Source organism: Zosterops lateralis, assembly GCF_965231275.1.
Source record: "Zosterops lateralis genome assembly, chromosome: 1".
Classification (NCBI taxonomy): domain Eukaryota; kingdom Metazoa; phylum Chordata; class Aves; order Passeriformes; family Zosteropidae; genus Zosterops; species Zosterops lateralis.
Window position 1 is genome coordinate 45,994,162 of NC_139762.1, and position 11,727 is coordinate 46,005,888.

At 42.2% G+C, this 11,727-nt stretch overlaps 1 protein-coding gene across 4 annotated transcripts; it reads left to right on the top strand.

Annotated features, from left to right (window-relative positions):
- The first annotated feature begins 1,327 nt into the window (after window positions 1-1,327).
- On the top strand, window positions 1,328-10,302 carry EIF1B (eukaryotic translation initiation factor 1B). 4 transcript variants are annotated; one of them, XR_014590128.1, is made up of 5 exons: window positions 1,328-1,618; window positions 3,716-3,879; window positions 4,575-4,676; window positions 5,257-5,484; window positions 6,824-10,302. XR_014590128.1 is itself a non-coding variant. In XM_083861689.1 (4 exons), exons 1-4 carry the CDS (start codon window positions 1,588-1,590, stop codon window positions 5,299-5,301), a joined length of 342 nt encoding a protein of 113 aa, XP_083717815.1. In that variant the 5' UTR covers window positions 1,328-1,587; the 3' UTR covers window positions 5,302-6,814. The 4 variants fall into 4 exon arrangements, 1 of the variants encoding a protein (XP_083717815.1); XR_014590129.1 differs by having other exon boundaries at window positions 5,257-5,443; XR_014590130.1 differs by having other exon boundaries at window positions 5,257-5,440.
- The last annotated feature ends 1,425 nt before the right edge of the window (window positions 10,303-11,727 follow it).

The following is an 11,727-nucleotide window of genomic DNA, read 5'->3' on the forward strand; positions in this document are numbered from 1 at the left end:
GCCAGTGGAATTAGCTAATTGTACATCTGCAAAGCCATTAATCACCTCAGAAGGACCAGCAAGCTTTGTAACACCACTTTAAAAGAAACTTTTCTCATTGCAGCCCCTACACTGCTGATATCCCCCCAAAACAGGGATGGACAGTGAAGGGGTTTCACAGAGGAATCCTGTGAGGCCACATGCAGCCACCCATGGTGGCCCAGGGACTGGGGAACAGGGACTGAGGAACAGCAGCCGCACCCACCTGAAAGGGTGCAAAGTTCTCAGAATCACAGGAGAGTTAAGGTTGGACTGGACTCTTGAGATCACCTGGTCCAACTCCCCCGCCAAGGCATTCTGACCCAGGAACATGCCCGTGTGGGTTTGGAATGTCTCCAGAGGTGGAGGCTCCATGACCGCCCTAGGCAGCCTGTCCCAGTGCTCTGCCTCCCGCAATGTAAAAAACTTCTTAAGACCTCATGCTGAGGTAGAACTTCTTGTGTCTCCAAGCCATGCCCGAAGTGGAGACACAGGCGATTTGTGGGGCGCGGACTGCCTCCCTCACCACATTCAGCACTTAAAACAGCATTTTATCCAGTGAGGGGGCCTCAGGGAGTGGGGTTTCCAACATGTTTTAATGGGGAAGTGCTCTCCCAGTTTCAGATCAGCCAGGAAAGTACCCACGGCACAGGGATGTGAGCAGGGAAGGGCCCCCATGGGGGTCACCCTGTGGGGCAGGGGGTCCCTGAGGGCAGCACAGAGGGCACAGGGCTCTAGGAACACGCCACAGGGCTGCTGGCGATCCTCCGAGGAGAACATTGTTGTGAGAAAGGACATTGGGGCGCTGGAGCAGCTCCAGAGAAGGGCAATGAAGCTGGTGAAAGGTTTTGCACACAAGTCCTGCGAGGAGCGGCTGAGGGAGCAGGGGAGTTCACCCTGGAAAGAGGCTCAGGAGTGACCCTGTATCTCTCCACAGCTGCCTGAAGGAGGGTGACCCAAGTGGGGTCAGCCTCTTCTCCCAGGGAGCCAGCAACAGGACAAGGGGATGTAGCCTCAGCCTGCAGCAGGGAAGGCTCAGGTTGGACATCAGGAAGAGTATCTTCACAGAAAGGGTGATCACACAGGGGAATGGGCCGCCCAGGGAGGTGGTGGAGCCGCCGTCTGAGCGGGGCACTCAGTGGCGCGGTCTGGCTGGCATGTTGACATGCCGATGCTCGGTGAGGGGTCGGACTCGGTGACTCAGGGGCCTTTTCCAGGCTCACAGACCCCGATTCCTGCCCCGGGCGGCTGCGGGGCCGTCACGCGCGGGACGCCATTTTGTGCGGCGGCGGCGGGCGGTGCCCGTTGGCGGTGCCGAGGGGCGGTGCGGGCCGGGGGCGGGGGGTCCCTCCTTCCCTACACGTTTTATTCCCCTTTGCGCTTCCTCCTCTCCTTACTCCTTCCTTTCGCTCTCGCCCTCCGTCTCGAGTTCGGTCCCCTCGTCCCTCTGCCTTTGTCACCCCTCCCCTCGCTCCCTCCCGTTCCCGCCCCCCCGTGGCACTGCGGAGCCGGAGCCGTGACCCGAGCGGACTCGCTTCCCGCAGCTCCAGCCTCTCGCCGCAGAGTCGCATGTCCTCGATCCAGAACCTCCAATCCTTCGGTAAGAGCGGCCAGCCCCGCAGCCGGCCCCGGGCAAACCCACCCACGGCCCCTGGCCCCTGGTCCTGCCCCCGGCCCCTCGTCCTGCCCGGCTCCCCTTGGGCCGCGGCCCCGGCCCCGCGGTGACATTGGGCGCTGTCGCTGCGGGCGGTGCTCCGGGAGGCAGCGCCTTGTCCTTGTCCCGCCGCGGCGCCGGCCTCGGGACGTGCTCAGTGTCGTGGAGCCCTGGGGCGGGAGGCTCAGCCCCTCAGCCCCCGTAGGAGGTGCTGCCATGTTCTCGGCTCCCCTTATCGAGGGCTCGTGTCCTCTGCTGAGGAAATAATTCCATCAGTTACGGTTGGTTTGCTGCCGCATCCTGTCCTCAGCAATGCCCCGACACGCTGTACAAGCCCTGCAAAGGTTATTGTGAGCTACGCAGATGGCAGATCGTTTCTCTCCTATCAGCAGGGAAGTTTAGCCGTGCCGGGCCAGCCTTCTCCTCCTGCCTTATCTATTAGCAGCAGAAGTGAGCGAGTTAGCGCTTTATACAATACTCGCAGGCTTTTGGTCACAGTTTTGACTCTAATCTTCTGCACGTATGAGCCATGAGAGAAGGTTACGTTCAGTCCTGATTTGGGAGCTCACCCTGTGCTTAAGGAAGGTGCCACCCAGAGGATTTGTTTGAAGGGATCCAGTGTTGACACCTACAGTGCTGGCTTATTTCCAGCCCAGAGCCCTAAACTCCGCCAAGCTACCTTGGCTTATCTGCAGCCTAGAGTCCTAAGCTCTGCCAAGTGATCCTCGTGCCTGACTCCTCTTTTTCTTTCACTTTTTCTTTGACTAAGATTTTCTGTTAGTGTTTGAGCCGCCAGCTGTGGGAGACAGTAAAATCCAGCATGGTATAACAAATTCTGTAGTAGTAGTTGAGCTAGTCGAGATTCCCAATGCTGTACTCGTTTCCTGTGGTGCTTGAATCCTCATGCTTTCTGTGCCTTTAATGCTCGTGTTCTTGTTTCTACAAGGATCTGTCAGTCTGTACCTGAACTACTTATTTTTGTGCTTCTGCTGAAATTTTACTCATTTGGGGCATTTCTTTCTAATGGATGGCAAAACTTGACCAATGTTTTTAGATCTGAGTTTTGGATGGAAGTTTGGGAAATTGTAGCTTGCCTGAATATTGAACCCACATGGGCTCTTAAATATTGTTCTGATTAGTACAAACAATTACTTTTGATTATTCTTTAAAAGTAATAAAGTACTTCACGCGTCAAGATTTAGGAGATTTGGTTAGGAGATTTGTAGAGCTGTAAAATTTCATGATTGAGTGTTAAGTATGTTTTTGTGAAGTACAAAGTATAAAAAGTGTTAACCCAGAAGCCCCCTTCTTTCTAAATGCCTTTCTGTTTTATCTGTACTAGATAAATGGAAGAATTTGAGAACTGACGTTTCTTTAGTCTGAGCCTAAATTCATTTTGTTACATATTTGACTAAAGCAGCTGACTGGGGGAGTTCTGGTTTACAGGCAGCGTCTGGCATCAGTTAAAGTGTATCTCTCTTTTATTTCCATTAGTAACCAAGAGTTACATCCCTGCCTTAACGTGCTAGAAGTGTGGTGTTACCACAGTCTGACTTCTGTTCTGGACCTGTAAGGAAGTGTCTGTTCTTTCTAGACCTTTTATATTTATCTGTTCTCATCAGTTGATCTGATAAGAGATAACAGCTGCTTTATTTCACTTTAAATATATGTGATTGTCTAAAACTTACGTGCCTTCGATGTTCTTTCAGAACAATGTTTTCAGGCTCAGGATTTACAGCTTGCAAGAAACAATGGAGTAAACTGATACTATAGCAAAAATACCTGTTCATACCTGGGAAGGTGTGAAAGAAACTGTGTGGTAGTTGAGAGGGCTGTCCCGAGTGTGTAGTGTAATGACACTTAATACAGCTGTAGAAAAAACACTTTGGTTTTCACAGTGTGTTGTTAAATTGGGATTGAACATCAAGATGATACCCTGAATATAATAATAATAATTTATTTTGAAGTGAGAATCTTCCTTCTTAGATTTGAACTTGGGTGTTTTCCTTTGTGGGAATGACATGAATCTTTTTCCCCTTGCAGACCCCTTTGCTGATGCAACAAAGGGCGACGACTTACTCCCGGCGGGGACTGAGGATTACATTCATATAAGGATCCAGCAACGGAACGGAAGAAAGACACTAACAACTGTTCAGGGCATTGCAGATGATTATGACAAGAAGAAACTTGTGAAAGCTTTCAAAAAGGTAAAGTTGCTGATTTGATTGGATAATGATTACATATAAAGTAGTAAGATTGCTTTTAATTCTAAGTAACAAAATATTTATGTCACTTCATTTTTTCCAGTACACACCACCTTCATATTTGAGTCCTTTCCCTTTCTCAAAACACCTGTCAGTCTCCAGTGACACTGTTTCTGCTAAAAAGTTAAACATTTCTATCTTAAAAAGAAGTAAATAAAATATATCCTGAATGTTTCTTTAAAATTTCACAGATATGTGACCTTCTTTATGTGAAGAATAAAATCCATTTAAAGTAGTGCTGGTTTTTATTCCTGCCTCTGTTACAGCTGGGTTGTTGCTCAAAATAGAGGTCTTTAGTTTTGCCAGGATAAAAATACTTATTTTTAAATAGTATGGAGTTGAAAGGCTGTATCTTATGACTTTGTTTTTTATTCTTGCAATCACTGTTGACCACTTCCTTCTGCACAGTAGCTAATCATGTCACTGCCTGAAATTGCCATCAGCAGTTTAGTTTGTGTATGTATGTATCAGCAGATATATTCCATTTGCTCTCAGAGCCAGTAAAATTGATTTAGCCTTTGCCTGGCTTGGCATCAAAACAGTAAGCAGCTTCTGAGACAAAGTTCTTCTGAAAAGACTGACTAAGCAAAATCATGATGTATATCAGATGTCTTATAACATGGATGTTTCTCTCTTAGAAATTTGCTTGTAATGGAACTGTGATTGAGCATCCTGAATACGGTGAAGTTATCCAGCTGCAGGGTGACCAGAGGAAGAACATTTGCCAATTCCTCTTGGAGGTGAGAGACTGCAGATAAATATCTAAACCTCTCTGGAAGCAGTAGGGTGACAGGTGGTACTGATGTTAATTAACCAGCTAAAGAGGGCCACTGTAGTTCTTTTGTATTTTCAGCCAGAAAGTAAAATGACACTTGTAGAATGAGAGTAAGCCTCTGGTAAGAATCAAAGCACTGTAAATGCCTTTGCACTGTTACAACACACCCCTTGTTCTCTGGCAGTGCAACTTGAGCTCTGTGCTTGGAAAATCAAGTGTTTGATGCAAATCATAATTGTGAGACTGAAAACACTATAGAGGAAAGAGGCTTACTCTGATGCAAATTATGATGCAGAGTTGCTACACTGTCAAAGAATAAGTCCTAGGACTACAGAACAAATGAGATGTCTGATAAGATTTTCTTTTTGTTTAGTCAATTGTTCTGCTTGGCCCAGAAACATTCTGTAAACTACAAGAATGTTTCATTGAGTTTATACACAGTATAGCAGTTTCTTTAATCAAAGTGTAAGATTGTGATAACTTGATATCACTGTAATAGCCTAAATATATAAACTTTACTAAAATATGTTGTTTCTCTCCTTTAGATTGGCATTGTCAAGGAAGAACAACTGAAAGTTCATGGTTTCTAAATACCTGTACTCTTATGAAGAACCCTGCAGTATTGGTCTTACCTATCCTGTCTCTTCTGTGAAAATGAATCTTTGCAGTGAATGGACTTCCCTATTACCTGAACATTTACAATCTGATTTGCATGACTGCATGAAACAGGTGGTGTGTAGACTAGAAACACATAAGAAAACTTCAGTAAGATGGTAATGAAGACCCTTTGAACTTTAACACATTTCCAATGGAAATGTATTAGTGATGATTGTTCAGTTTAGTACTCTCCACCTGAGTTAAATGTGTGAGTTTTATTAAAATAGTGTGTGTTGTTGCTTAAAAATAAAAGTTTATTCATATAATTTCTGGAATATTTGAAATGCTTTAGCCTAAGTTTTAAACTAGCACTGCAGCCTTGCTGAAGAATGGCTGAACTGCTTTGTGGCAAGTGTAGCTCACTGCTGATTGAAGAAATTGGACAATCTACATGATTAAGTACTAGCTGATTAATCAGTAGATTAGCTTGGTGTGATCTTACTCTGTAGCTGTAAGACTAGAGCTCTAAAGCCTGTAGTGTAGGTGTACCTTAGTAGCAGCATAATGAGACATCAATTGTTTGCTGTGTAAGTAACTGGATCTTCTCTAAAACTTATTGCAGTGACTGTGAGGTATTAGTGTGAAGCAAAGTAGGGCTAAAGCAAGCTGAGCTCCTCAAGGCAAAACATTTGGGCAAGAGTCCCAAAGCATCTGAAAGAAGTGGATGGGATATTATATCTCCTGTGTCACTGAGTAAGGAGAAATGACATTGTGTTGGCTTCTGCCATGACTGCACTGAAAGTTGGCAAGCAGAGCGCTTGACTGAGCTGTAGTGTTAGCTGCAGGAGCAGGGAACGGAACGGGATCTGCACTAACCTGGTTATGAAATGTCTTCCTAGGATTGATAGTTGAGTTTTCCTAGGACTGATAGTTGACACAGAGGGTTTTGTAATCCTGTTTGGGTGTTACTACAAAAAGCTGATTTGGTTTACTTTTCTAGAAGGCAAGTCTTTCAGCGTTACTGGAGGTTACAGTAGGTTTGTTCCACCATGCTTTTAAGCTAGTTTTAGTTAGCTGTAGGCATTTGCTATTCTGCTTGTAGGATATGTCTCGTGCAGAATGAAATTAATCCATTTGGTGAAACAAGCAGATGTTGTCTTCCTTTTGAGGAAGAAGTGGAATTTTTTCCTGAAATTATTCAGAACACACTGAGCTGCAAAACCATAACAATAGAGGGAAATGTTTAAAAAACTTCATGTGATATCATGTATTTTCTGGAAACAAAGAAAGAGACATTTCTTTATTTCTAAGACTTAACTAATAACTTAGCCAGAAGAAAAAAAAAAATGATGAAATTGATAAAATAATTATTTACTTCCTAAGTAGTAAAGAATTAGGCAAAATTGTATTATTTAATATTACATGTACCTGTACTTTATTTACTATTCATATTTGCCTTTCTAAACAGAAATGTTTCAGTTTTAACTCATTTGAACTTTTTTTTTCTCTTTTTAGATTTTTGAGTTCAAAAATGAACACTTAAGGCACTAGCAACAATTAGGGGAGCATTATGTGACGATTTCTTTCTCCGTCTGGTCTAGACAATTCCACTTATAGAAATCCAGTGTCCCAATCTCCACAAATTCTACCTGATGTTACAAATCTTAATCGTTCCAGAGAAGGGCTGCTCCAGAAGATTGTATTCTGTTAAGGTGCAATACGTTCAGGAGGAGGAAATGCCTCATGCAAAGCGCAAAATACCCACATACCAAATGGAAATCCAAAAATAAATCTTATGCAAGTCTTGCAGATGAGCAGAATAAAGTCATTCTACTGCAAGTTTACCTAGTCCTGATTCTTAATTGCTAAAGTAATGTCTTTTGGGGGTACATAGCAATTAGTGATTTTCTTTTTATCACATGCCAAAAAATTGATATTCCCATTTAAAGCTTGCTCTCCTGCCCAAGAGGAAAAACAAGCAATATCTTCTATTTCACTGGTATTATACAAGTGCTTCTAGTGGGCTTTGAATTGAAGATTAACAAATGACTAGCAGGTCTCATGTTACTGAGTCAGTCTTCATTTCAGATGGCATTCCTTTAACTTTTACTACCTAAGCTTGAGTCATTTCTCCATAGTCATTCTGCTTGAGATAAATAAGAAAAATCTTTGGTTTTCTTCCTCCTCATTTAAAAATCCTTTCTAATTGGAAGAACCTTGCAGCTGATAGGTGGCTTGGGTGGAGATGCTTGTGTTTTGATCTTTGAAGGGCAAAATTATAAGGAGATGGAATAAAATGTAACACATTTTAAGTTTTAAAGAGGTGAGATTTGTTGTGGCATTTAAGCCATTTAATCTTTCTAGAAGGAAAGCAGAAATTTTTGTCCAAGAATGTTTTAAACTAAAACAGTCTTTCTGAGATTGTAATTAGCCTTGTTACAGGCTCAAGTGTCTTTGTGTGTTTTAGATGAAAGGCTTCAACAATTTAATGTTTTGTCATCTTATATTTGTTAAAGCTAAACTTATTTGGACTACATATCTGTATTTTAAAAATGCCAAAAATGAAGGCTTTGGAAAATAACTGTTTAAAGTGCTGCCAAAGAAATCTGTCTTGAGAATGAAGGCAGGTTTCAATCTTTTTATCTGTTCCAAAATAGGTTAAAAAATGTTGAAGGATGTGGCCCATAACTGTCAAGGCAGTAAAAAGGAGCTTATAATAGAAAACTCATTTGAAGTCCACTAGTAGGACTTGAGGCTGGTCAAGTAGACTGCAAAGAATGGTGGTTTTTGTTGGAATGTTGTGGAGTCTGTGTCCTTCAGACCTACCAATCAAGACTGCCTTCTTAGTGATACTTAGGCTTAATCTCAAGGTGTTATTGGATGTAGAAACTCGTTTTGGATTCACAGCCTTGTGCATAGTTTTTATTGGGCTGTTCTAGCTGACTCTGAGCTGATACCTTGGAGTAAAGTGTTGCATAAATTCACTAAATTGTCTGTTCTGAGTCTACATCTATTTAATGCAGCTATGAGCAACTCAACCCTCGCTTCCCAAATGCTGCTGGCAGTTCTTGTTCGTAGAATATGAGATTTAGTAATTTAAGTCTGTAAGATGCCTACTTCCTCCTTACTGTGTGAGCTATCAGGCCCTTGACTGTCAGCTATGGTCTGCTAAATCTGACTCTGTCAGAGATGAGCATGAGGAGCACAGCTATGGGCAGATAATTCTCAAGTGGGGCAACCTCTGAAAAGAGGAATGCCTGGGCTGTGTGCATGCTATTCATTACTTCAGTGGCTTTCCTTGAACCTTTATTCCTAAACTCCATTTTTGCACAGCCTAAATGATCAACATTTTGTTTTGGAGAGTTTTTTTTTTGGAGGAAGAAGAGGGAACTAGTAAAAAAAACTGTGTTAGAAAATATGTTTATATCTGAAGGGTTTTTTCATTAACTTAGATTCCTAGACTGCAAGACCTCTGTGACATTGTTTCTCTCTGTATCTTTAAAGATCCTAGTTAAATGTCCCAGAAAGTTTGACATTTAAGGCTCTAAATACATCTAAAGCCATTATAAAACTCTAAAATGTGAAGTCATTGAAGCTTAAGTTTCAAATATTTGAAATAACAATTAGGCAGAACTCCTCATTTTTTCTATATTGCCCTTCTGCTTATAGTTGGTATGTAGTTGCCCTGAAGATGCATGTGTTACTTACAGTCAGGCAGTGATCAGATATCCCTGCTGTAATGCCATACCCTGTTTGTAGGTTTTTTGAATTTTATCTGATGTACCACACTCTTACAGGCTGTACTACTCTAATTTTGCAGTATAGGACAGATGTACCTTGAGTTCCAGTCAGCAATTAATCCCCTGTTCCTTCTGCAAGGCTCTAGTGTACAGGATCCATGTGTTACATCTTTAAGTGGTTCAATAGTTCCTCACACTATGTGAAAATGTATACAAGATTGATATTTAGCCTGTTAAAATGGGGAGAGGTGTTTTTTACAGCTCACTCTGAGACACGGTAGGAGTTACTGTCCCTTGTATCTGTTCAGTGTTTGTCGGTGTCACTGAGCATTCTTCTAACTAATGTGCTGTTGACACTGGGGAGATGGCAGTGAGCTTAGAGGGTTGTATTGAAGTACTATGATTTTCTACATCCATACTCAGTCAGGAATCTGTCCCCTGGGCATGGCAACGTGAAGGTTGTTTTCCAGTGGCCAGATCAAAAGCTCTTGAGATCATTAAGGGAAAAATGGCATAGTTGTTTTATGATTGCTGTATAGATGTTTCATGCCTACTGTTTCCTATTTAAATTAAAAATACAAAAATAATCTCAAAAGAGGATTTGTACTTGGCTTGCCTTTTTTTAAGTTTGCTGTGTGCCTGTCATTGATCTCTTAATGAACAAGTCTTAACCTATATTGGAGTATTGCTACAGAGCTGAGACAAAAAAGTATTTTAGAATAAAGTGTGCCAGTGTTACTTGATGTATGCTTTTCTAAAACAAATGGAATTTTATGCTGTTGCTAAGGAGGGTTATATTTTTTCTGGTGGAAGATAAAGTAACATAATTTAATAGAGATGTATGTGATCCTCTTGTAAAATGAGCTTTGATTTCATACAGAAATGTTATTTTTCCTCCTTTACCTTTCTGACAATCTGTATTAGCCAACTTAAAAATACTATGACTTGTCCTGGAATATTGTGGCTCTAAAACAAGATGATTGGCTTGTATTGGCTTGAGGTCTAAAACTTTGGGTAGAAGAGGATCATCTAATTTCTTGAATAAGCAAAATGCGCAGTATTTTAGGATAAAGCCAGAATTGTGCTCAAGTTTGGTTTCAGCTCTTTTAGAATATCTTACATCTGTGAAATGTGACACCACATTTCTGAAATGAATTTGAGGCCTGATTAAAAGGAGATGTGTATACAATAAATGGGGTTATTTTTATTATTCTCTTTATTTTTACTTATAGCCTATCTTTACTGTGATTATGATTATTTTTGTTATGAAAACAAAACAAAACAAAACAAAACAAAAACAAAAACAAAAAAACAAAAAAACAAAAAAACAAACAAAAAAAAAAAACCCAAATCAGAAAACCCACACAACACATGATCCAGGCTCAGCTCTCCAAGTTCTGCGTAGCTGAATTCAGCAGATGTGGTTCCAAGCGGAATGGTCCTGCTCCTCACTGAGAGGATTTAGCTGTTAGTGGTGTTTGCAGTCCCTCTCACCATCAGAGAGGGGCTCAGCTTTGTTCCTGCAGTACACTCAGAGAAGCCTTGACTATCACAGGACAGCTGACCCCAGGGAAGGGGTGGCACTGGAGCTGTTTAAATGGTTCTCCCACAAATGGAAGAGGTCTCCCTTTTAGGTAGACCCAGCAAATTACATAAATGTGTTGCCTTGTCATTGGACAATAATTCTGAGGTAAGAAAGGTTAAAATGGTCTATTCCCAAGGATTCTGCTGGAAAGATCTATCGAAGGGCAGCCCCTGTCATAGAGGAAGCAGCCTTTAGCTACTCTTTACGAGAGGAATTTCTGTGATGGGGCGGCTCCTGTGAACAGTGAACAGACAGAACAGACGTCAGTGTGAGCACACATGTACTTGGTAACACCAGGGAACGATGGCCCTGAAAACTGATACTTGTCACTGTGTCTGTGACCTACACCTGCAACTCAGAGTGCACATCTGGAGGTGAATTTCAAGGCACGGAACAAAAACACTGTCCAGGTTCCTTTAGTAAATAGTAACCCATAAATTAATCCACACAGTTTAAATAAATCATGTGAGTGAGAAGTCAGTATGAATTCCTCACACGCAATATTGAGCAAAGAGTATGCTCTGTGCTTAAAATTTTCTGTGCTTAAATGCCTTTCCTTTCAGTAAAATTGTTGCAGTGACATGGAGAAACTTTCTGATTGTCCAGTAGTGGCCTTACTTCATTAAAAATATTAGGAATTTTGTTCTGTTTGAACGTAGCTGGACCTAGAGTCTTCACCTACCACTACCATTTGTGCTAAGCTGTTTTTGAGGATACTGAGGGGAGGGACATCTCTTGGGGTCATTGAATTGTTTCATTTGTCCTGGTAGCACAAGTCAGTTCCAGTACTGATTTAAATCACCCTGCAGTTAGATCATCCTTGGTAAGTCTATGGAAGATAAAAATCGGTTTTGGAGAAGTTGAGGGGAGGAGGTGTTTGCATCCTGCTTCAATGCAGAGCAATGCAGAGCCCTTTAGGCTGCTGCCACCTGAAGCAAAGCCTGAATGTGGCAGAATCTGCTGCCTTGTGTTCACACTGTGCAAAAGCACCTGTGCTGTTTCCAAGTCTTGGCTGCTTCTAGTGGTTCAGACTGATACACAGCTGAGTCTCTGGCGGTAAATTCAAAGTACCAGCGTGCTCTGGTCATGGGATC

Bases quoted from the DNA above. Each gene is read 5' to 3' on its own strand.
- EIF1B (XM_083861689.1), top strand. From the start codon at position 1,588: ATGTCCTCGATCCAGAACCTCCAATCCTTCG. The intron at 1,619-3,715 runs GTAAGAGCGGCC...TTCCCCTTGCAG, and splicing joins CCAGAACCTCCAATCCTTCG to ACCCCTTTGCTGATGCAACA. The intron at 4,677-5,256 runs GTGAGAGACTGC...TCTCTCCTTTAG, and splicing joins TTTGCCAATTCCTCTTGGAG to ATTGGCATTGTCAAGGAAGA.